The 24,685-nt window shown below is 34.8% G+C and overlaps 1 protein-coding gene across 3 annotated transcripts in view; it reads right to left on the bottom strand.

Annotated features, from left to right (window-relative positions):
• The window catches only part of UTS2B (urotensin 2B), a 61,772-nt gene that overhangs the window by 2,076 nt on the left and 35,011 nt on the right, over positions 1-24,685 (bottom strand). For 2 of the 3 annotated variants that reach the window (XM_050779275.1, XM_050779276.1), the window contains exons 2-6: positions 12,063-12,287; positions 8,031-8,129; positions 6,771-6,808; positions 5,233-5,332; positions 3,121-3,542 (exon numbers count right to left, since the gene is read on the bottom strand). In XM_050779275.1, the coding sequence (XP_050635232.1) occupies positions 3,280-3,542; positions 5,233-5,332; positions 6,771-6,808; positions 8,031-8,129; positions 12,063-12,165 (603 nt within the window). In that variant the 5' untranslated portion in view covers positions 12,166-12,287 and the 3' untranslated portion in view covers positions 3,121-3,279. Of the gene's footprint in view, positions 1-3,120; positions 3,543-5,232; positions 5,333-6,770; positions 6,809-8,030; positions 8,130-12,062; positions 12,288-24,685 lie in introns of those variants that run through there. The other variant, XM_050779277.1, reaches the window with a different exon arrangement.

Raw genomic sequence — 24,685 nt, 5'->3', positions numbered from 1 at the left:
CATAAACTTACACTTAGCCAAGACTTATACCACATGAACAGTTTGATTAAATATACAATGGAATATAGTTTGGAGAACTTTTTGGATGTGGTCAAAGGGAACTGTCATGAGTCATATTGGTGGTAGAGCCAATTCCCCAATGTTTATAGCGTGCACCAGTTATCATTTACATAAAGTAAAACCCCGAACAACTTTCTCGTGTCACTTAATGGCTGTCTTGTTAACTCTTGTATTCTCTGTTTTTAGCATGACGCTAGGAGTTGAATAGCTATATTTGTAGCAGATCTCTATCGACAATATATTAAAAGATTAAAGAAAGGTACAATATTTCATAGTAAGCGTAAGTTTTTACTTTCTTAAGCTAGATTTCTGGGTCTATTTCATCTTCATATGTTGTTATTCACAGTGGTTAGTCTCTAGTTATGGCAACATTAGAACACTTCATGTGCATTGTGGGTTATGTTCAGCTTTGTCACCCAAGCTGGAGTGCAGTGGCACAACCATAGCTCACTACAACCTTGAAATCCTGGGCTCAAGGGACCCTCCGGTCTCAATCTCATGAGTATCTGGGACTACTAACGTGGGTTACCACACCAGGCTAATTTTTTAATGTTTTTGTAGAGACACAGCCTCCCTATATTGGCCAGGCTGGTCTCAAACAACTGGGCACAAGTGATTCTCTTGCCTTGGCCTCCCAAAGTAGTGGGATTGCAAGTGTGAGCCACTGGTACCTGGCCTACAAACATGTTGCAGTATCTACTTGCTTAAAAATAAACAAAAAGGGTTTTGTGTTTTTGGGTTTTTTTTGGATGCTTTCAAATCATTCTAGCTGATGTACCAAATTTTTTTCTATTCCTTAGCACAAAATTCTTTAAGATAATTTTCTATCACCAGTGGTTCCAGTTCTATAGTCATGTTTTCTTTAACAAAAAGTTCACCAAACAATCCTTGGCAAGGCCATTAATGACCTTTCCTCCACTGAATTCGACTGGAAGTTCTCAGTCGTCATTTTACTGGATCTATCATAGTGAAACCAGCCCAATAGTCCCATAGACAGTTGTTTTTGGATAATCAGAAATTGACCCTTCTGCTGTTAAAGCTTAAAGCTTGTATTTGTTTTAGCTGAGTTTCTTCCTCAGGAAACGACCTTTAGGCCTCTCAAACAAAGTGTCAAAGGGCAGGGTGCAGCAGCTCACGCCTGTAATCCCAGCACTTTGGGAGGCCGAGGTGGGCAGATACGAGGTCAGGAGATCGAGACCATTCTGACCAACATGGTGAAATCCCGTCTCTACTAAAAATACAAAAATTAGCTAGGGGTGGTGGCTGCATGCCTGTAGTCCCAGCTACTTGGGTGGCTGAGGTAGGAGAATCGCTTGAACACAGGAGGCAGAAGTTGCAGTGAGCAGAGATCGCACCACTGCACTCCAGCCTGGTGACAGAGCAAGACTCTGTATTTAAAAAAAAAAAAAAAAAGTATCAAAGAACTGAAATTCACGAGATCACCACATCCAGACAATGAGATATTGGACCCCTCATTCATCATGATTGCTTCCTTGCCTTTCTGACACATAGTTACATTTCTTCCCTGCTATATAAACCCTAGTTTTAGTGAGTTAGAGAGATGGATTGACACTGAGCTTCCATCTCCTTGGCTGCAGCACCCAATTAAAGCCTTCTTTCTTGGCAATACTTGTCTCAGTGATCAGCTTTCTGTGCAGTGAGTGAGCTGCAGGACCTAGACTGAACCCCTGGTGTTTTGGTAACAATAGCTTTGGATAGACTTGAACTCCTTTTTCCTGGAAACAGTTTTTTTTTTTTTTTTTTTTTTTTTTGAGATGGAGTCTTGCTCAGAAACAGTTTTTTTACTTGACTTCTGGGTGTTGCTTTCTTGCCTCCTTCCTTGTACCTACTCCTACTCAGCCTCTTTTGTTGATTCTGCCTCATCTGCTCAGTTTCTGCCCTTGGAATGATCTGGGCCTCAGTCTTTAGATATCTTTTCTTTGTATTTGGAGTCACTCCCTAGATGGTCTCTTCACAATGCCAAACAATATTTCTATGAGGACAACTGTCAAATGTGTATCTTTAATCTGGGCTGATTGGAGATATAAATTCATATTCACTAACTTCAAATTCATACATACATTTAATCTCCTACTCAATTTACTACTGGAAGATTTTATTATCTATGGCATAACAAACCCAAAATATGTGGTAGGAATACAACTCTTCAACTATTCCTAAAACTTCTCTATATTTCCTAGGGATCCCACATCCCCATTAAGTTAAATTGGGATCATATACATAGCTCTGGCAGTTAAAAGCACATTTACCTGCTTCATCTGTCTCCTGTCCTACTATAGGTACATGGAGACCATGTGTTCCACATAGTGTATGCATGAAGTGAAGGAAAAATGATCAGCATATGTAAGACTTCATGTAAACTCGATCAAAATTTGAGATTTAAAGGCTATTTTGTTAGCTTGCTTAGCATATCCCAATATACAGTTTGATAATGTGAAGTGAGGGTGCTGCTCTAAAACATACCTAAAATCTGACACAGTATCAGCAACTCATTAATGGCAGATATGGAAACTGATATCATAGGTTTGAAAAATTAAGAGGTATTTTATTAAATGACAAAATAAGTGGTAAAACTGGCATCTGCAACAGCTTGGGATTCCGACCATGTGCCTAGAGCTCCTAGAAGAAAGCCTGGAAAAGAGCAGATTGGCAGGTAGTATGTTCAGGTTGCCACTGATTGCAATTATCCTTTCTCTGTTGCTCTGCTAACTGTTGGATTTGTATGGGGTGAATAATAACTCTTCTTTTCAGTTAATAGGTCTGTGAATGAAGAGTAGCTTGGCTGGGCATGGTGCCTCAGGCCTGTAATTCCAGCACTTTAAGAGGCCAAGGCAGGTGGATTACTTGAGGTTGGGAGTTTGAGACCAGACTGGCCGATATGATGAAACCCCCATCTCTACTAAAAATTCAAAAAAACTAGCCAGGTTTGGTGGCAGCCCCTGCAGTCCCATCTACTCGGGAGTCTGAGGCAGGAGAATAGCTGGAACCCGGGAGGCAGAGGTTGCAGTGAGCCAAGATCATGCCACTGCACTCCAGCCTGGGCTACACAGTGAAACTCCGTCTCAAAAAAAAAAAGAGTGGCCACATTATATCTGATGAAGACTAGTAAATGTATCCTGCAAAGCCTGTTCTTTGTGCTGAGTGCAGTTACTAGTAGAGATTTGGGGTTGTCTCTAACGAGAATGAGTTGAGAATAGTCTATGTTTTTAAGAAGAGATCGAAGGATAGACTATGATAGAGGCAGTGCTCACCAAGTACTATAAACACTTCCTTATGTTTACTAACCTTCCTTGCCTTATGTTGGTGGTAGTCTGTGACTAATCCCGGCCAATGGACTTCAGTAGAAATGATGTGTGCCCCTTCTGAACTGAGGCAATTGAAAGCTGGGATGTATCCTTTATCCTCTTCTGTTTTGCAATGTTGGAGGCAGTTAAGCTGTATCAACATTCTAGATGACAGGGCTACAGAATAGAGCGGTGCTGTGCTACAAGCATTGGACTTGATTCTCGATTTATTACACTATGTCTCTGAGATTTAGATTAAAACTGTTAACACATAATAGCCTAAGCTATACTGATTCAGGAAAGGTCCAACAAATCTCTATTTCAACCTTTCTCTTGTACTTTCTTCTCCTCAAGTTATCCTTGGCTCAATAAACAGAAACTGTCCTTTGTTCCTCGTTGCTCAAAACAAAAACCTTGGAGTAATTTTTGACACCTGCCTATTTTTTATACTTCATGTGTAATTCTTCAGCAAAATTGGTTGACTTTTATTCAAAATATATCCCGAATCAGATCAGCCTGACCAATATGGTGAAACCCATCTCTACTAAAGATACAAAAATTAGCTGGGCGTGATGGTGTATACCAGTAATCCCAGCTACTTGGGAAACTGAGGCAGAAGAATTGCTTGAACCCCAGAGGCAGAGGTTTGCAGTGAGCTGAGATTCTGCCATTGCACTCCAGCCTGGGCAGTGAAACTCCATCTCAAAAAAAAAAAAAAAAAGTCACTAAATTCCCTCCCTCCTACCCTCCACTTCATCTTCTGCCACTTTATCCTTCAGCCTTACTAGCTAAGTCACTTAGCAGTTGGGTTATTTTCAGCATGAAATTTAACCCTTCTGAGATGCAGTTTTCTCGTCTATAAAAAAAGTCATATTAATAGCCATCGTATGGGATTCGTGTAGAAAATAATTGTAGTAATAATGATCAAAATAATTTTTTTAAGTTAAGCTTGCATAGTACTTACTACATACCAGGGATTATTTTAAATTAAATTAACTCATGTACTCCTCTCAACAATCCCATGAAAATTATTATCATTATCCACATTTTTAGGCAAAGAAAATGAGGCAGAAGAAATTAGATAACTCTCCAAGGTTGCGTAGGTAGTCAAAGTTAAAATCTGAACCCAGGCAGTCTAGCTCTAGAGTCTGAATGCTTAATAACTATATTTTGAGACATTAAAATATAAAATGTCTGGTATATGTTCAGGGCTTGACACTGGTCGACCTTCTTCCCTCAGTAATATTGTGAAAATATGATTTTACAGAAGTTAAAGACAAATCTGGTATAGGGGACAAGTAAAAATAAATATGCCTTAGGAAATCTCTCATCACTACATGAATAAAGAAACAGTAATACGATAATTTTCAAAAATAAAAACAAAGACAGTAAGAAACAATAATTTCCTAGGAAAAGTTATCCAAAAGCATAATCCAAAAAAGTAATCTTTCTAAAATAAAATGCTATGAATCGAACCTTGGAACAAGTGTTATAGCAATGAAGTTTCCCCTTATGTCAGAATAGATTCTGTGAAATTTCAAATTGACTTAAAATGGATTATTTCTATTTGTGGTCTTTTCTGCTTCAGTGTTTAAGCCAAAATAGCAAGGGTAAGCCAGAGTTTATACAATAAGGACCTATTTTATTTAAACCTGAGAAGTGCAAACTTGCCCCCTGTTGCAAATACCAGAAAGCTCAAATACGTTTATATGGTATCATTTTTATCGGAATTTTTTTTTAATATGAACCTTTTTATTGATCACCAACATAAGATTAAGAAATGCCCACTGAATCATCTTCCTCTCAGAAATAACTGCAAAAATCATCTTTTGGAAGTCAATATTAAAACCTTGAAATAAAAGCTTACCTCGTTTGCTAGGATGAGAAGAGAATAGACCATCTATGGCATAGGACATGTCAGAATCCTTCTCCACTAGCTGTTCTTTTAGCTTTTCCAGCTGATAAAACTGTAAAATGATAATTAATTAGTCTTCTATAAAGCCATGCTGTTGGCCGGGCGTGGTGGCTCATGCCTGTAATCCCAGCACTTTGGGAGGCCAAGGTAGGCAGGTCACAAGGTCAGGAGATTGAGACCACCGTGGCTAACACAGTGAAACTCTGCCTCTACAAAAAATACAAAAAATTAGCTGGGTGTGGTAGTGGGCGCCTGTGGTCCCAGCTACTTGGGAGGCTAAGGCAGGAGAATGGTGTGAACCCAGGAGGTGGAGGTTGCAATGAGCTGAGATCGTACCACTGTACTCCAGCCTGGGCAACAGAGCAAGACTCTGTCTCAGGAAAAAAAAAAAAAAAAGCTGCTCTTTATTAAAGAAGAAGAAAGATGAAAGAAAGAAAAAAGGAGAAAAAAATGGACAAAAGAAAGGAAGAGAGAAAAAGGAGGAAATGGAAACAAAGGAAGAAAGAAACAAAAAAGAGAAGAAAAACAGGAAGCATTCATTTAGGGGCTGACTAGGAAAGGTACATGACTCAACAAAAGATCAGAAAGAAATAGGTTTTGGGCAAAAGGAAGTCACCTCTAGCTGTTAATGGGGAACCTGTAGATACAGCCTGTGTACTTGGACTTTATTTTGTGTCACCTATAATGAGCAGGTCTTTTCAAGGAGCTACAAATTATTATGTCAATGCTTGGATTTCCTGAATTTTTTGTCTTTTCTAGTTGGAAGGAAAAAGTATTTTGAGGCCCTAAGATTTCTATCTAGAATTCTACTTATTTTAATTTTTAACAAGGTTATGAATTGCCTTAAGCCCTGAAGAACTAACTACAAAAGTAGGGTTCAGCCTGAACCACTGTTTATCTCCATGTTGGTGCTACTCAGAAGAGAATGATGAGAATAATTCTCTCTCCCAAACAGCCATACGGTTTGTAGAATAATGGAATTGCACAGAGAAAATGGTGTTGCTAGGGGCCCCCATCAAGAGGGCAGCACTTCAGGCTCTTCAAACCAGCTGCTTCAAGCCAAACAGCTCTGCTTTTACATGTTTCATTTGCTGGAAAAACACATTTGGGGGAGAAAAGATTCCCACTGTTTAAAAACAATAACTTCAAAAACATCCATCTATTTATAGCCTCCCATTTTACAGATGAGGAGATTTCAGTCTAGAGAATTTGTTTGCCCCAGTTTTCATAGTTTGGTAATTGCAAAGCTAAAATTAGAATCCAGATTTCTAGACATTATATAGAAAGATCACTTCAGCCATAGTTTTGTTCTGTTTTGTGTTATATAATTTGATTTTTCTTTTCCTGTAAAATAGCTTCACCCTTTGTTTAGCAGGAATAGAAGTTTTACATTGTAGTATTAATAATTTCTTTTAAAAAACTTTGTGCCAAGAAGAAATTTCCTTATAATTGTTATTAAAATTGATCATTTAAGTATTTCACATTCTCACCTGGTTAAGTTCTTCCAGTTTGTTAGGCAATGCTAGATCTGCAAGACACATTTGTCATGTGAAAAAACGTATATCGCAAGTGATATTTAATTTGCTTCAGTACATACGTTTAGGATCTTATGTAGAAAGCACAGGTCTTTTTCGTATGATTTGACATCATCCACCCATTCCTAATAAAAAATCTCCAGTATATTTTTTCAATGCCCATAGTATTGAAATGCAATCAGTTATGACATCTGAAATATCTAACTTTCAACAATAAGTACAAAGTTTTTCTAAAGTAGACCATAGTTCTAACATGACCTATGATTTAGAAATAAACCATTTTTGCTGGCATGTGGAAATTCTCATAAAACATTAAATGGGAAGAAGAAAAGCAGGCCATGTATCCTATGCATAATTCAATCAAGAAGAAAATTCTCCAAAATACTAATGCTAACTTGCTACAGGTCTTAAAATTTGGGTACAAATTTTTTGTTTTTATAAATTTCACTTATTTTTCAATAGGAATATATTACTTTTAGTTTAAAAACCCTGAATTTTAAAAGTATTTATGAAGTTATTCTTTTAACTGGCATTTTGCTGTATGAATACAGACATTTTTAGACTACTTCAGATGTTGTATGGGAGAGTAGCACAGTATCATTTGGTCACATTTTCTCTTAGGCTAGACTTGCTAAATTTCTGACAAAATCTCAGTCATTTCTTGGAAGACAATCTGATGGATATTTGTAAGTCAGATTATTCTGTTCTTCAAATAAAAATAATCTCAATTGGTGTAGCCTAAATTTTTCGTTCATCATCTATACTCTAATCATTTCCTAAAATTGAAAGATTTTGATTAAAATAATGCTAAATTAACTACAACAAAGCTGCAGTTAATTTGTGAAATTTCTAGAAGAAACCTATGAATATAACATTTTTGAAACATTTAATAAAAGAAAATACTAGGGGTACTAGTGGAGAATTGCACAGATGAGAAGAAAACATGAATAAAGGTAACCATTTTTTTTAAACTATATGGTTACCAATCCCATTAGGACCCTCGAATTGACCAAAATAGGCTTTTAATATTTGTTAATAACTACATGGATTTAACATAAATATAAAACAAAAAAAAACACTTAAATCTTTAGTGTAACATACAAAGGAGTAATTATTTCATTTAATATCAATTAACATTTAGAAACAGCAAGTCTCAAGACAAAATAGATTCTGTTATTTTTTAATAAATAGAGCTTGACTTTATCCTTAACTCACCAGTGTTGAAAGGTCTTTGGAAATCAAAATTTTTATTCAGTAGAGCCAGCAACAGTTCCTCACGATTTGGATAATTTTTGTCTGGAAGTATTTCGTTTCCTGTAATGATCAAAAACCACCATTTTCAATCTGAGTCACCGAAAATATTTCTAATTAAATTGGTCTTGCAGGCAACTATCAATTTGTATATTTAACAACAAAAGAAATGTAGAGAGAGTGTATAATCCAAAGGGATAGGTCATTAAAAAAAAAGGATTGAATATATGTTGAATGCATACGGACAAAGAGAGACAGACACAGAAAGACAGAATATATGCATATACCTGGAGGGTTGCAGTTTTTCCTGTGATTACTTCTGAGTAGGAGAATTGGAGGTGAATTTTACTTTCTTCTTTTTAATCTCTGTTTCTAGAATGTTCTACTATTTTATTTAACATAAGTATAAACTAAAAGAAGTTTTCAAAAGAAAAAAATAACATTTTATTTTGTGATTTTATTTGATATACACATTTATGTATAAGCCAGTTCATGTTCCATGAATTTCCTTTAAAACATCCAAGGAAGATCGTGGCAGAGCTAGGATGGTGTCAACCTCTTCCGAATTGACATGTTTTCATCTTTGTCAATTGACCTCACAGTCATTCATTCCTCAGCTGCCTAAATGTCTCAGTACTATCATTATCTTCATTCTGGAGTAGAAATTGAGACAAGAGACTTCTAACAAGCTATAAAACATGAAGATTCAAAAAATATCCACTGACAAATAATTCAATTGAAATAATAATTAGTATATTACAATGAACTTTAGTGAAATGGCCTGAAAAATCAAACCTTTATCACATAATTTCTGTAAGATCATTTTTTCTTCTCGCTGCCTTCTTGTACTGTTAGAGTGTGAGTAGAATCAATATTAATAAGATTTAAGTTTAGGAGTGAGTACATGGTTTCAGCTAGAGAAACGACTTATAAGTTGATTAGACTATTTCTTAAAATCACCTGTCTTTCCTGTCTCTACAAAATGTTAGTTGATAAATTCAAACAGTTAAATGGCTAATTAAAAAGAAGAAAATGAATAATTTGGGGTAGGTGACAGAATCACAATTTTCTACATTAACCAAAGACACTTAATTGTTGCTCAATTCTTCAATTTTCTTTGCTTCATAAACATAAAAATTATTGGTAAAATTTTCTTTTGAGTATTTAAAATACCAAAAGAATATCAAATTTTGCTCAGCATCAACTATACAAAGACTCTCAGAGATAGTTCGGTTTAAAAGAAAGACATTATTATGAAATAATGTAATTTTTATTTTAATCATTCATTAAAAATGTTAAATTGTAATCTTCGAAATGTTTTCATTGAAAAAAAGACGGGATATTTCAGAGCCAGATAATAATAATTACTTGTTTCAGAAAGACAACTGTGATAAGAGAAACAGATTCATTACCTTCAATTTAGAAAATGTATGTGACTAAGAGTAATCTAACTAGAAGAGTATGGATCTAAAGCTTTTTTCCCCTTAATTCATAGTCCATTCCTCTGCATAGTTAAGTGAAACATTTTTCAAAAAACAAAACTGATAGATTTGCCTTTCTTTATTAGTTTTGCTTCCAATAATTATACCTCTATAACTCTTTGTCTTCAGAAATTCCTCATCACTATCTCTTAAGAAAAAACACCTCTTTTGTGGGAGTCTCTGAAGAAAAACTTTTCTCAAGGAATTTTAAAAAGTTGATTTCTGAAGTTAAGATACCGGCTAAAAAAAAAAAAGCAACAGAAAATGAGTCTTTTGTTTTTTGTTTTCATACTTAGTTTTAAAACAGATTTAAAACAAAAAATGATGTTCCTAATGTTTCTTTGAACAGAGTTAACATTAATAAAGGAAATATTTGAATATAAAATATCTGAGTGTAGACATACATTTGACACAAGAGATGGCAAAGCTGTTCCAACATGAGAGACCGTTTTTGCAAATATTACACAGAAAATGGTGATTCGTTACTACTCGAGATACTGAATCTTAAAAAATTTAGTTGTCTCTTTGCTTTCCATTTACGTGGGAGGGTTTTGACTGCATAGAGACAAGAAATGTTACCAGAAAGAAATCTGGAAACTCCCACAACGACTCTATTCCCAAAAAGAAATTTCCCATATTCTTCGTGGTCATGATACTCTCTCTTCCTCCGCTGTTAGGCAGCTTGCCCCGTGTCAGGCTCATTCCCTCAGGCGCACTTTTAGATGGTCCCTACCAGATGTAAGCTGGGAGGACTGTGCCATTTGTCTTGGAGAGTTCTAACACACAGAAAAAAGCTGATAAGCCCAACTTTGTAGTCTGTGTCAGCAGATAAATGCTTATTTTAAAATTATATTAAAAGACTAAAAGAAGTCAAATAGTGAATTTAAAAAAGGTATACATGGAGAAGAGCTCACTCTAATCGTGGACTATCTAGATAGAAAATAACCTTGTTAATAATTTAATCTTCCTTATTTAGATATAGTAAAACTGAGATCAAAGAGGTCTCTGAGAGAAATAGTTGCACTGTGCTGCCTGTGATATATGCATATTACTGTGTGGCATTCTGAGGTCACAGGTGTTATTTAACTGTAATCTAGCAAATGCTTTTTAGAGGCAGATTTTTCTCTATTTCATATACACATGAAATTAGAAATTACAGTTACCTAATCCTAATTTTGCAAAGTCTTCAGCAAATAACCACATTTTTCCTCTCATGTTTACATTATGTTAGAAACATTGGAAATTTCATTATTTCCTAGAAAGAGCAATGGAGACCGATCAAATGCAATGATTGTGGCTGGCAAAAGACAGAATGTGAGTGTCATGGATAAAATCCAGAATCTTTGATTCCCAGGCTTGTATTTAGGTCCCTGAGACTACTTGTTTTTCAATGGGTAAAATCCTCATAAATAAATAATAAGGGATTATGCAATTTTATTTCCTCTGCCAACAGAACTACTCTACTTTTTATTGACTGAGGTTACAAGGTCTAGTAAAATGGAATTAGAATCAGAAATTGGAAACTTGATCTCTTTTCTCAATCTAATGTCATGTAAACAAAATTTATTACATTCTGTCTTAGTTCCCCTTAAGTAAGCTGAGAGTAAAAGGTTATCTCCCTCTTCCTGACAAGGAAGTCAGTTAGATGAGAGAAACAGCAAGAATTTCAGACTGGAAAAGATATTAGAGAACATTACTTTAAGTCACTATTTTGGAAACATAAAGAAATGTATTAAAGTTTCAATGAGGCTAGGTTGTTTGCCTAATAAATCACTACTAAATCTCGCTCTACGAATTCTCAGTTTAAGAGCTACCTTTTCTATAGAAGAACCAAAAATTTTAAATAAAAATTATATACATTATAATATTAAGAGCAGAAACTTATTTTCACTAATTTTATCACGGTGTATATTTTCTAGCTGTCATAGATGGAATTATTTCATTTCACATAAGTATCCTAAGTATGTTGGAAATGTGATAAAAAATGTGTAATGTAGGTGTTAGCATTGCCCTCCTGAAACTGCTATGATTTCCCCCAATGCTTTATTTTCTGCAAATCTCTGCAAATACAAGTTTCTATTTTGATGTATTTTTCTTTGTTGTACTCTCTTTTCAGAAAGAACTTACTAATAGTCTTGTAAGATGAAAATCTCCTTTTCCTTTCCCCAAGAGAGAGTTCTGAAATATGAAGAATATAATACTATTGATACATTCCCAATCTTTGGTCATGGACTACAAATGAGAAACAAGCACCCCAATATTTAAAGTATAGTTGAAGTGAATTTAGTGCAATGTTGGATAAAATTAATTTGGGTAAAATTAATCTACTTGAAAAGAACAGCATTGAAGATGACATTTAATTCTGACCAGCAACTACTTAAGGAAGGTTTGGCTGTTAACTAATATTTATTTCTTACAACATTATTTCAACAATGGCAGAAAAATCAAAGTTGTTCAAGTAGAAATAGAAGAATTATTTACCCGCCTGCAGGATTTTAAATTGATGTGCACGTACCTTGGGTAAAATATGGCCGTCCACGCACAGATTGTAAAAAGATCAACACAGATGACAACGTTAGGAGTCCAAAGCAAAGAGTGCTTGAGAGGATCTTGTTCATGTTAAAAAATCTTCTGGACTAGCAAAGAAAAGGACTTTCCAGGTTAAAATGGATATTTCTATGGCTTTGGAATTCAGTACAGCTTAGTTGCAAAAGGCAAATGTGCCTCGGTTACGAATGCTCTGGATAAAGGAAAAAGAAAGAAAGAAAAGAAACCAATAAAATGCAATGCACCTTGTTCACATGATTCACTACTTGGAGAAGTGACAGGTTCGTTAGAGAGTCAATGGCAGGAAGAACCCAATCAATACATCTCATACCCGCCCATTTCACTAAAAGCAGGCGTTTCTAGGCATGCCCACACATTCAGATAGATGCACAAGGATGAAGCAAAATCTCTTGAAATAAAAAACTGTTGGATTTTCATAACTTAATGGTTTAATTTCCTGATTCCAGGATTAATTAACCTCAAATCTTATTAATACTAAAGCTGAGAGCATAGAGGGCAGGTGAAAATGGGAACAATGTCTTTCATTTGACTACTTTTGAGCTAGGTGGTAGTCTTCCTGATAGTGATGTTATTTGCAACTATCACTTTATCCTTTTTTTTTTTTTTTTTTTTTTTTTTGAGACGGAGTCTCGCTCTGTCGCCCAGGCTGGAGTGCAGTGGCGGGATCTCCGCTCACTGCAAGCTCCGCCTCCCGGGTTCCCGCCATTCTCCCGCCTCAGCCTCCCGAGTAGCTGGGACTACAGGCGCCGCCACCACGCCTGGCTAGTTTTTTGTATTTTTAGTAGAGACGGGGTTCCACCATGTTTGCCAGGATGGTCTTGATCTCCTGACCTCGTGATCCGCCCGTCTCGGCCTCCCAAAGTGCTGGGATTACAGGCGTGAGCCACCACGCCCGGCCAACTATCACTTTATTCCTAACCAACTGAATAAACTGGCGAAAACCTCAAATTTGAAATGAATCATAATGGGATCACATTACTGTCTCACTGTATTAGAAAAGGATGGCTTCATTTTGCTGCAAGCAGCACTTTTAAAAATTAAGGCTGAATTTAATTAATTCGAATCTGGCAAATGTCCCAACAGTTACTCTCTTTAATACTTGCTTTAATTTTGCTGGTTTTCCTTTTAAGTCAAAGTCTTTCGGCATATCTCCAATTTCAATTTTATGGCTCCAGGGATGCTATATTATAATGACCTCTGGTCTTGGCATTTACTTGTCCCAAAAGACTTGGGATGTATCCACTCTAAACTTGACTCCGTTCCAGTGCATACACTGCAGCACATGATGGCGTTAACTAAGGAGAATGACTAATCTTTGTACTAACTGGTTGCTTAGTAAAGTTTCTGAATGAAATCTACATTACTTCATTTGATATTTAGGCTTGTTTCTCCTTTACAGATTCATTTTTCACTATATATTTTTGTGTACCAGCCACATTAGACTACTAATGCATGAACATATCCTGCACTTTCTGCACTTCAGAGCGTTGCTGACATGGCTGCCTAGAATCCTTTATTCTACAACTGGCCATTTTACCTACTGATTTCTGAAGCTACCGATCAAATGCCATCAGAACTGTTTAGCCTTTTGGATCTTTTTTCTACTTTGTGTCATAACTTTTTTTTTCTCCTTTGGACTGCCACAACATTTTGTTTGTATATCTACTATAGTTCAAAATTCATTTCTCCTTTCATTAGTTATGTATTTGTGTGTCTGCCTCCACTATCAAATTGTAAATACTTTGAGGGCACTTACAGTCATAGTCATTTCTGTTCCTATGTGCAAGTACCATAGTGGTTTGTGGAAAAAATGAGTGAAAACATGTTTGATGTGTGACTAAGTAATAACCAAAATTTCTAGTAATTGAAAGACAAAAATATAACTCCCTTAAACTTTATATCCAGTTATAAAGCTAAATAAGCTGAAAGAATAATTGCAACACTTTGTGTCTTACTTTCTTAAGTAAGAATTCAACCATGAACAATGATGAACACAGATCCTAAAAGCTTATTCTTCCATAGCGTTTCAAAACCTCTGTCATTCAAATATACCTTGATGATATCTGTCCTTATTTATTTAATAAGTTATTTAAATTAACTTTCTAAACTCTATTTTAAAATATTATATCAAGATGGAAAATAGGAAGTCAATGTCATGTGATAGAGAAAGAATATATACATATGATGAAAAATTGTACAATTACAAGTCATATACATAAAAAATAAGATATAAAATAATAAATCTAATCTATAATTTAAAATAAAAACCTGAAAATAGGTTTTGCAATGAAATTGGAAATTTAGATATGCACTGTATTAAAGACATATTCAACTTTTATTGCCTTAATTTATACTTAACTAAAAAATTAAGTATAAATAAGATTATTCCACTTTTTAAAAAGCATTGATGTAAACTGCATGAGGAAATCCAATTCTCATGGGTAAGAAGTTTTCTTGAAAGTGGAAAAATAATTTAACTGTCTTTTGATAAGGTAGAATACTGATTATTCATTTCTTTTCCTTCTTTCTTTCTTTTTTTCTTTCTTTTTTTTTTTTTTTTTTTTTTTTTTTTTGAGATAGAGTCTCTCTATCACCCAGGCTGGAGCGCAGTGGCCTGATCTTGGTTCACTGCAGCCTCCACCTCCCAGGTCCAATTGATTCCCTGCCTCAGCCTCTTGAGTAGCTGGGATTACACACCACCACCCCTGGTTAATTTTTGTGTTTTTAGTAGAGATAGGGTTTCACCATGTTGGTCAGGCTGGTCTCAAACTCCTGACCTCATGATCTGCCCACCTCAGCCTCCCAAAGAGCTGGGATTACAGGTGTAAGCCACTGCACCTGGCCCCAAAATGAATAATCAGGGCCAGGTACAGTGGCTCACACTAATCCCAACTCCTTGGGAGGCTGAGGTGGGCAGATCACAAAGCCAGGAGTTCATATTTATAATTTTGTTTCACATCTTTTTTCCACAAAGTCTTGTTTTAAGAAATCTGATATAATTTCCAAAATATTTTTCTGCCATATTTTAGGTAATATTGGCAAAGTGATGAAAACTAAGTCCCTAGCTGTCCTTCTGTAATGAAGGAGATATAAAGACTTTCCCAGACAAGCAAAAGCTGAAGGAATTCATCACCACCACACCAGTCTTACAAGAAATGCTAAAGGGAGCTCTTTGTGCTGAAAGAACTGAGTGCTAATTAGTAACATGAGAGCAGGAATGTATAAAACTCACTGGTAGAAGTAAGTACACAGTCAACTGCAGATACTCTAATACTGTCATGGTGGTATATAAATCACTGATATCTTTAGTACAAAAGTTAAAAGACAACACTGTTAAAAATAGTGCTTTAGATGTATAAGCTACAATAATTTGCTAAGGAATACACAATATAAAGTGATGTAAATTATGACATCAAAAACAAAATGTGAGGAGGAAAAGTAAAAGTGTAGAGTTCTTTTACATGGTCAATATTAAGTTGCTATCTGCTTAGGATAGTATGTTATAATAAGATGCTTTATTTTAGCTTCATGGTAAGCACAAAGCAAAAACCTATAGTAGATATCAAAAGACAGAAAAATATGGAATCAAAGCATACCACTAGAGATAAATTTTAATCACAAACGAAGACAGCAAGAGAAGAAGAAGCAAGAAAGGATATACAAAACAACCAAAAAACAATTAACAAAATAGTAGTAGTAATTTTTTACCTATAATTACTTTGAATATAAGTGTATTAAATTCTCCAATCAAAAGACATAGATGAATAAAGACCATACCCAACTATATGCTGTCTACAAGAGACTCATTTCACTTTTAAAAATATATATAAGTTGAAAGTGGGCCAGGCTTGGTGGCTCATGCCTGTAATCTCAGCACTTTGGTAGGCCGAGGTAAGTGAATCACAAGGACAGGAGATCAAGACCATCCTGGCCAACATGGTGAAACCCTGTCTCTACTAAAAATACAAAAATTAGCTGGGCATAGTGGTGCATGCCTGTAGTCCCAGTTACTTGGGAGGCTGAGGCAGGGGAATCGATTGAACCCAGGAGGCAGAGATTGCAGTGAACCGAACCCATGCCACTGCACACCAGCCTGATGACAGAGTGAGACTCCATCTAAAAAAAAGAAAGAAAAGAGAAAAAAAGTAAAAGGATGGAAAAAGATATTCCATGCAAATGAATAACAAAATAAATGGGATAGTTAAGCTTACATCAGGTAAAATAGACTTTAAGACAAAAACTGCAAAATGAGACAAAAGAAGGTCATTATGTAATGATAAAGGGGTCAATTCATCAAAAGGATATAATAATGTTAAATATGTCTATACCAAATATTAGAGCAGCTAATTATGTAAAGCAAATATTAATAGATCTGAAGAGAGAGATCAGCTGTAATACAATAATAGTAGGTGATTTCAATACCCCATTTTCAACAATGGACAGATCATACAGACAGAAAATCAATAGGGAAGCATGAGACTTAAATGAAACTTTAAACCAAATGAATCTAACAAACATATACAGGACATTTCATCCAACACCAGAATACGCATTCTTCTCAGGTGCGTACCAAATATTCTCCAGGATAGGTCATGTATTAGACCACAAACAATTAACAAATTTAAGAAGAATGAAGTCATATCTCATATCTTCTCCAACCACAATGGTATGACACTAGAAATAAATAATAAGGAATTTCAGAAAATTCACAAATACATGGAAATTAAACAATATGTTTTCTAAACAGCTAATAGACCAAAGTAGAAATTAAAAGGGAAATATAAGAATATCTGGAGACAAATGAAAATGGACACACGATGTACCAAAATTTATGGGACACAGCAAAAGTAGTTGTAAGGGGCAAGTCTGTACCAATAAATGCCTATATTTAAAAAAAGAAAATATCCCAAATAAACATCTATTACATCTCAAGAAACTAGAAAAACAAATCAAATACAAACTAAGCCCAAAGTTCGTGAGAGGAAGGAAATAATAAAGATCAGAACAAAAATAAATGAAATAGAGACTAGAAGAACAATAGAAAAAAGCAAAGTAAATAGGACTTGTTTTTTGAAAAGATAAGAAAAATCCACAAAATGTTAGCTTGACTAAGAAAAAAAGTGAGAAGACAAATAAAATCAGGAAGAATGTAATAGAAAAAAATTATAATTGACACCACAGAAATGCAATTGATCATGAGACCACTACAAGCAACTGTATGTCAACAAATTGAATAACTTCAAAAAATGGATAAATTCCTAATTTCAAACAACTGCCAAGCCTGAATCATGAGGAAATAGAAAATCTGCACAGACTAATAATGAGCAAAGAGATTGGATTGGTAATTAAAAGCCTCCCATCAAAGAAAAGCCCAGAAAAAATCTGATGGCTTCACTGCTGAATTCAACCAAACATTTAAATAACTAATACAAATCATTGTGACACTCCTCCAAAAAATTTAAGAAGAAATAATACTTCCAAACTTATGAGGCCAGGATTACTCTGATACCAAAGCCAGATGAAGACACTACAAGAAAAGAAAGCTACAAGCCAATATCCCTTACAAACATTGACACAAAAATCTTCAGCAAAATACTAACAAACCAAGATCAACAACACGTTAACAGGATCATTCACTATGATCAAGTGTGATTTAGCCTAGGGATACAAGGATGTTTTACATACACAAATGAATAGATATGATCTACTGAATTAATCGAATGAAGAACAAAACTATATGATAATTTCAACAGATGCAGAAGAAACATGATAAAATGCATACCCTTTCATGATAAAAAACTCTCAACATGTTAAGTATAGAATGAATGTACCTAGGCACAATAAAGCCCATATGTGAAAAACCCATAGCTAACATTATATTCAAAGGTAAAAATTTGAAACCTTTCCTTCTAGGATAAGGTTTCATACAAAATAAGTATGCCCACTCTCACCATTACTATGCAACGTTGTACTCAAGTCCTAGCCAAAACAATCAGAAAAAAAGAAAGAAAGAAAAGGTGGCCAAAACAATCAGAAAAAAAGAAAGAAAGGAAAGGCATCCATATAAGAAACGAAGAAGTTAGATTGTCCCTGTTGCAGATGGCATAATCATGTATGTAGAAAACCCTAAAGATTCCACCCAGTAATTTAGAAATACTATATGAGTTCACTAACGTTGCAGGATACAAAATCTACATTCAAAAATCACTGGCCTCTATATATACTAACAATGACCTATCCAAAAATGAAATCAAGAATGTCATTTGCAATGGATATCCCCTCCCAAAATTATTAGGAATACATTTATCAAATAAGGTAAAAGACCTGCATAGTGAAAACAATAAAACATTGATGAAAGACCCAAACAAATGGAAAGATAGGCTGGGCTTTCATGAATTGGAAGAATTAATGTTGTTAAAATGTACATACTGCCAAAAGTGATATATAGCTTCACTGCAATCTCTCTTAAAATTCCAATAACAATTTTTTACAGAAATAGAAATAAAAGCAATCCTAAAATTTGTATGGAACTACAGAAGGCCCCAAATAGTCAAAGCAATTTGGAGCAAAAAATTGCTGGAGGCATCACTGTATACTACATTACTGCAATATACTACAATACTATCATTATCAAAGCAGCATGCCACTGGCATAAAAACAGATAAATAGACAAATGGAATACTATATAAATCCCGGAAATAAATCCCATTTAAGATCAATTGATTTTCAACAAAGATGCCAAGAACACACCACAGGGAAAGGACAGTCTTTTCAATAAGTGGTGTCAAAAAAACTGAATATTCACATTCAGAAGAATAGAAGTAGACCCTTATTCCACATGATATGCAAAAATCAGCTCAAAGTAGATTAAAGACTTAAGGCCTGATACCGTAAAGCTACTGCAAAATAACTACTTTTTTCCATTTCTGTACAAAAGTATATTGGAATTTTAAGAGAGTTGCATTGAAGCTCTATATCACTATTTACTACCTTATCCCACACTATATGCAAAAATCAACTCCAAGTAGATTAAAGACTTGAGACTGGATACTATAAAACTACTGTAAAAAAACACAGCTGAAAAGCTTCATGACATTGATTTGAGCAATGATGTTTTGAGATATGATTCCAAAGCACCAACAACAAAAGCAAAAACAGACAAACAAGGTTACATCAAACTAAGCAGTTTTTGCAGAGGAGTTAGTATCCAAAATATCTAAGAAACTCAAACAAATCAATATCAAGAAAACAGCCCAGCTTTAAAACTAGAAAAAAGACCTTGTGGAGGGTCCTCAAAAAATTAAAAATAGAACTACCAGATGATCCAGTAATCCCACTACTGTTTATATATCTAAAAGAAATGAAATTAATGTGTTCGGTGCACTACCATATTCATTGTGGCATTATTCCCAATGGTCATGAGACTGAATCAAGCTATGTTTATCATGGGATGAAAACATAAAGAAAATGTGGTATATATGTACAATGGAAATGTCTTCAGTCGTTTAAAAGAAGCAAATACTCTCATTTGTGAAAAAACATATAAACTTGAAGAATATTATGTTCAATAAAATAAGACAGGCACAGAAAGACAAATATTTATATTTGTCATAATTTCACTTTTATGTGGAATCTAAGAAAATGTGAACTATTAGAAGCAGAGAGGAGAATGGTAGTTACCAGGAGCTTGGGTTGTGGGGAAGGGAGAATGTGAAAGAGATGTTTAAAGATACAAAATATCTGTTAGATAGCAGGAGTAAGTTTCAGAAATCTACTGTACAGCCTAGTGACTCTCATTAATAGCAATGTATTTTGTTGTTGAAAATCACTGAAGCAGTAAATTTTAAGTGTTCTCACCACACGAAAATGTATATGAGGGAATCATATGCTAATTTCCTCAATTTAGTCATAACATAATGTATACATACTTCAGTACATCTTGTTGCACACAATAGATGTATAGAATTTTGTCAAATTTTTAATGAATTGATATTTAAAAACAGAAATAGACAAAGAAGTCCCTTTCCATGCCCATTTCCATCCACTTTGGGGGAAAGCCTGCAAAGACCTTTGGTTAAATCTTTTCTCTCTCTCTCTCCTTAATAAAATACTAAATTCTTGTCATGAGTGCAAAACCAAATCATTCAAATAAAAGAAGACGTTTACTATTGATTGTATTGAATGGATAAATGAAGTTAGAATATTTGTTTGGGGAGTTCTTGTTATACACATTTATAGTATATAGCAATATTATTGTTGCAATTTATTGAGCAATCATCACATGCCAGGCCCTGTACTAAGCACCTCACAAATGGTACCTCATTTAATTTCCATAGCAATCCATCAACAGTTGTACAACAATTATAATTTTTCACATTTTACAGTAAAAGAAGACAGTTTTGGAACCAAAAGTGAAACCCAGATCTATCCAACGCAGAGCTACATGCTTAACCCACATGATCTCTTGCCCACATATCACAATTGGGGAAAAACAGAGATGGAAAATGATTGGTCCAATAACAGAGACCCCAGTTTAAAGAAAACTTAGAAACATTTTAACTTTGTATTTTCAATAGCAATACTTCAATAACTTAGTCTATATATCAATTACAAGATGTAAATGGCATTTCCGTTTTGTCAATGAAGACATCATCAAGTTATAATTTACAGGGAACAGATAGCTTTAAGATTCACTTGCATCTGACTATTTCTCATGATGAGTGAAAAGAAAAGCACAGATAAGTGTTAGTATGGTGACTCAAACTAATTTGAATAATTACTTTCAGACTCTAGTAAGCTCTCGGTCTTACTACTTCTTTTGTAGTAAGAAAATTGAAAAATTTTATTTTTACTTCTCTCTGATTATTAATTCTTGGTAGAATTCCTTACATGTAGTTAAATGAAAGAAAAGGCGGGGGAAGGAAGGAAGCAAAAGTAGAGTTTCTGACATCCTAACAAGACAGTGCTTGGAGTTCTTTTTTTCGTTTAAAAGTGTTAACAGTGGCCTGAATTTGTTGAAATAAAGTAGAAACATCTGTTCAAATATTTGGCCTTTTATAAAAATTGAGTCTTTTTATTGTTAAGTTGTAAGAGTACATTGTATTCTGGATTCTAGTTCCTCATCATATACATAATTTGAAAACATTTTTTCACAATCTGAGGGTAGTTTCACTTTCTTGATCATGTCCTTTGAAGAACAAAGGGTTTTATTTGAAAAAAGTCCAATGTATCTATTTTTTCTTGTGTTTCTTGTTTTTGAGTACCATGTCTAAGAAACTATTACCTACTTCAAAGTCACAAAGATTTATGACTATATTATTCTCTAAGAGTTCTATAGTGAAACTCTAAAATTTAGTCTTTGATCTACTTTTTTGTTTGTTTGTTTGTTTGTTTTGTTTTGTTTTTTTGAGACAGAGTCTTGCTGTGTCACCCAGGCTGGAGTGCAGTGGCGACACCTCGGCTCACTGCAAGCTCTGCGTCCTGGGTTCATGCCATTATCCTGCCTCAGCCTGCTGAGCAGCTGGGACTACAGGTGCCTGCCACCACACATAGCCAATTTTTTGTATTTTTAATAAAGATGAGGTTTCACCATGTGCACCAGGATGATCTCGATCTCCTGACCTCATGATCCGTCCACCTTGGCCTCCCAAAGTGCTGGCATTACAGGCGTGAGCCACCATGCCCGGCCTGATCTACTTTGAGTAAAGTTTTATATATGGTATGAGGCTGGGTTTCACCTTTATTTATTTATTATTTTCGCTTGTGGATATCTAGTTGTCTCACCACATTTGCTTAGAAGATAATTACCTCCCCCATGAATGGTCTTGGTATCTTGTCATAGATGTACGATTTTATTTCTGAACTATAAATTTTATTCCATTGACCAATTTGTCCATTCTTATACAAGTAAAATATTGTTTATTAATGTAGTTTTGTAGTAAGCCTTGAAATTGGAAAGTGTGAAACTTCTAATGGTCTTTTGTGAAAAGCTGTTTTGATTTCTCTGTATCCCTTGCATTTCCATATACATTGTAGGATCAGCTTGTCAATTTCTGCAAAAAAAAAAAAAAAAAAAAAAAAAAAAGAGGTTGCGGGGGGAAGCTAGGATTTTGATAGAAGTTGCACTAAATTTGTGAATTAATTTGGAGAAGTATTCCATCTTAAAAATATTATGCCTGGATCTGTGAACACAGAATATCTTTATAATTAATTAGGTCTTAAATTTCTTTCAATGTTGTTTTGTAATTTTCAGTGAACGAGTCTTATGCTTCTTTGGTTCAATTTACTCCTAAATGTTTTATCTTTTTTATGCTGTTTCAAGTGAAATTACTTTCTTAATTTTATTTTTGCATTGTTCTTTGCTAGGACATGAAAGTATAATTGATTTTTGCATAATGATCTTGTATTTTGCAATCTTGCTGAATCATTTTATTAGCTCTGTTTTATTTATTTGTTCATAGATTCCTTAGGATTTTGTACATAGAAGATCGTGTCAACAAATAGAGACAGTTTTACTCTTTCCTTTTCGATTTGGGTATCTTATATTTCCTTTTCCTACCTAATTGTCCTGACTAGAACCTCCAGTACAGTGTTTAATAAAAGTGGTGAAAGTGGACCTTTTTGTCTTTTTCTTGAGCTTAGAGGGTAAAGCTTTCAACTTTTACTGTTAAGGATGATGTTAGTTCTGGATTTTTTTGTAACTGCCCTTTACCAGATTGAGGAAGTTCCCTGCAATTTCTAGTTTGTTGAGTGTTTTCATTATGAAACGGTATTACATTTTGTCAAATGCCTTTTCCTCTCTATTGAGATGACTATAGAATAAAATTCTCCTGGGAGGCAGAAGTTGTGGTGAGCAGAGATCGCACCACTGCACTGCAACCTGGGCAACAGGGAAAGACTTTGTCTCAAAAAAAAAGAAAAAAAAAAAAAAAAACAGAATAAAATTCTCATCCTTTATTCTGTTAATATGGTATATAACATTGATTAATTTTGTTTGTTAAATAAACCTTGTATTTCTGGGATAAATCTTATTTGGTGATGTTGTGTGTTACTTTTTATATGTTGCTGGACTGTTTACTAGTATTTTATTAGGAATTTTTGCATCTATATTTATAAGAGATGTTCTGTAGTTTTATTTTATATGTCACTGTCCAGTTTTGATATCAGTGTAATACTGGCCTTGTAGAACGAATTGAAAATGGTCTCTTCTAAGTTTTTGAAGAGTTTGTAAAGGATTGGTGTTAATACTTCTTTCAACATTTGGTAGAATTCAATAGTGAATTCATCTGTAGTTTTTCTGTGGGAAGTTATCTTGAAATACTGATTCAACCTTTTTACTTCTATAGATCAATTCTATTTCTTCTTAATTTGGTTTTGCTAATTTGTGTCCTTCTAGGAATTTATCCATTCCATATAGATTTCTAATTGTTGGCATTCAATTATTCATAATATTCCTTTATAACTATTTTGTCTCTGTAAAGTTGGCAGTAATATCCCCAAACTTGAAATTTGACTATATTTTTTAAATCTCTAAATATTCTGTCTCATCTTTATTAAGAAGAGCCATGAGATATACAGACATTTCATCCAGAAGGGGCTTTGATCTAGTGCGTGAGCATGGCAGCAGGAATTTTCAAACACAAACATGCTGTAATGTGGAAGTTTGGTCTATTTTCAAGTAGTATCTTCAATAGTGGTTGAAAACATGGGAGATGCCTAAGTAGAAGTGAGGGCCTGGCACAGTGGCTCATGCCTGTAACCTCAGCACTTTGGGAGTCCGAGGCAGGAGGATCTCCTGAGGTCAGGAGTTCAAGACCAGCCTGACCAACATGGAGAAACCCTGTCTCTACTAAAAATACAAAATTAGTCAGGCGTGGTGGTGCACACCTGTAATCCCAGCTACTCGGGAGGGTGAGGCAGGAGAATTGCTTGAACCTGGGAGGCAGAGGTTGCAGTGAGCTGAGACTGCACCATTGCACTCCAGTCTGGGCAACTAGAGCAAAACCCCGTCTCAAAAATAAATAAATAAAACAAGTGAGTAGGGGATTTTGGTCCAGCCTGAGGATTTCAAGTCAAGGACTAGACATACCGTTCTATACTTGTATCACATGATGCAAAATAAAACATTATTTAGAATCATTACTTAAGGGGAACCCACTGAGCAAGGATTCATCTGAAATATAAAGGCCCTGGTAATAGGAAGAAAGCAAAAACTGGATTCAAGCTCCAGGGTATATTAGAAGGTGCAAATTTAAATTAGCAGTGCCTTTGTAAGGAAAAAAAATTATCTAAGCCTAAGCATGTTGTAAGCAGCAGGAAACCAGACTCTCAGAATTAAGACCAGAAAAAAACTGTCAAGAAAATGATTTGTGACTCCATTTAAAGGATGGACTCCTTGGCCAACAGGAGCTATGAGCTGTGATAAATGTCCATGTTCTCACCTTCTTTCTTCAGCTTCCAGGGTGATGGTAATTCTAAAAAAGTTCCATCCTATCAAGGATCAGGGTCTCAATATGTATTCTTCCAATCTTCTCAGGAGATTTTATATTATCAATTCCTTTTATAGCTTAC

Source organism: Macaca thibetana, chromosome 2 (assembly GCF_024542745.1).
Source record: "Macaca thibetana thibetana isolate TM-01 chromosome 2, ASM2454274v1, whole genome shotgun sequence".
NCBI lineage: Eukaryota > Metazoa > Chordata > Mammalia > Primates > Cercopithecidae > Macaca > Macaca thibetana.
This window is presented reverse-complemented; position numbering and strand designations above follow the sequence as displayed.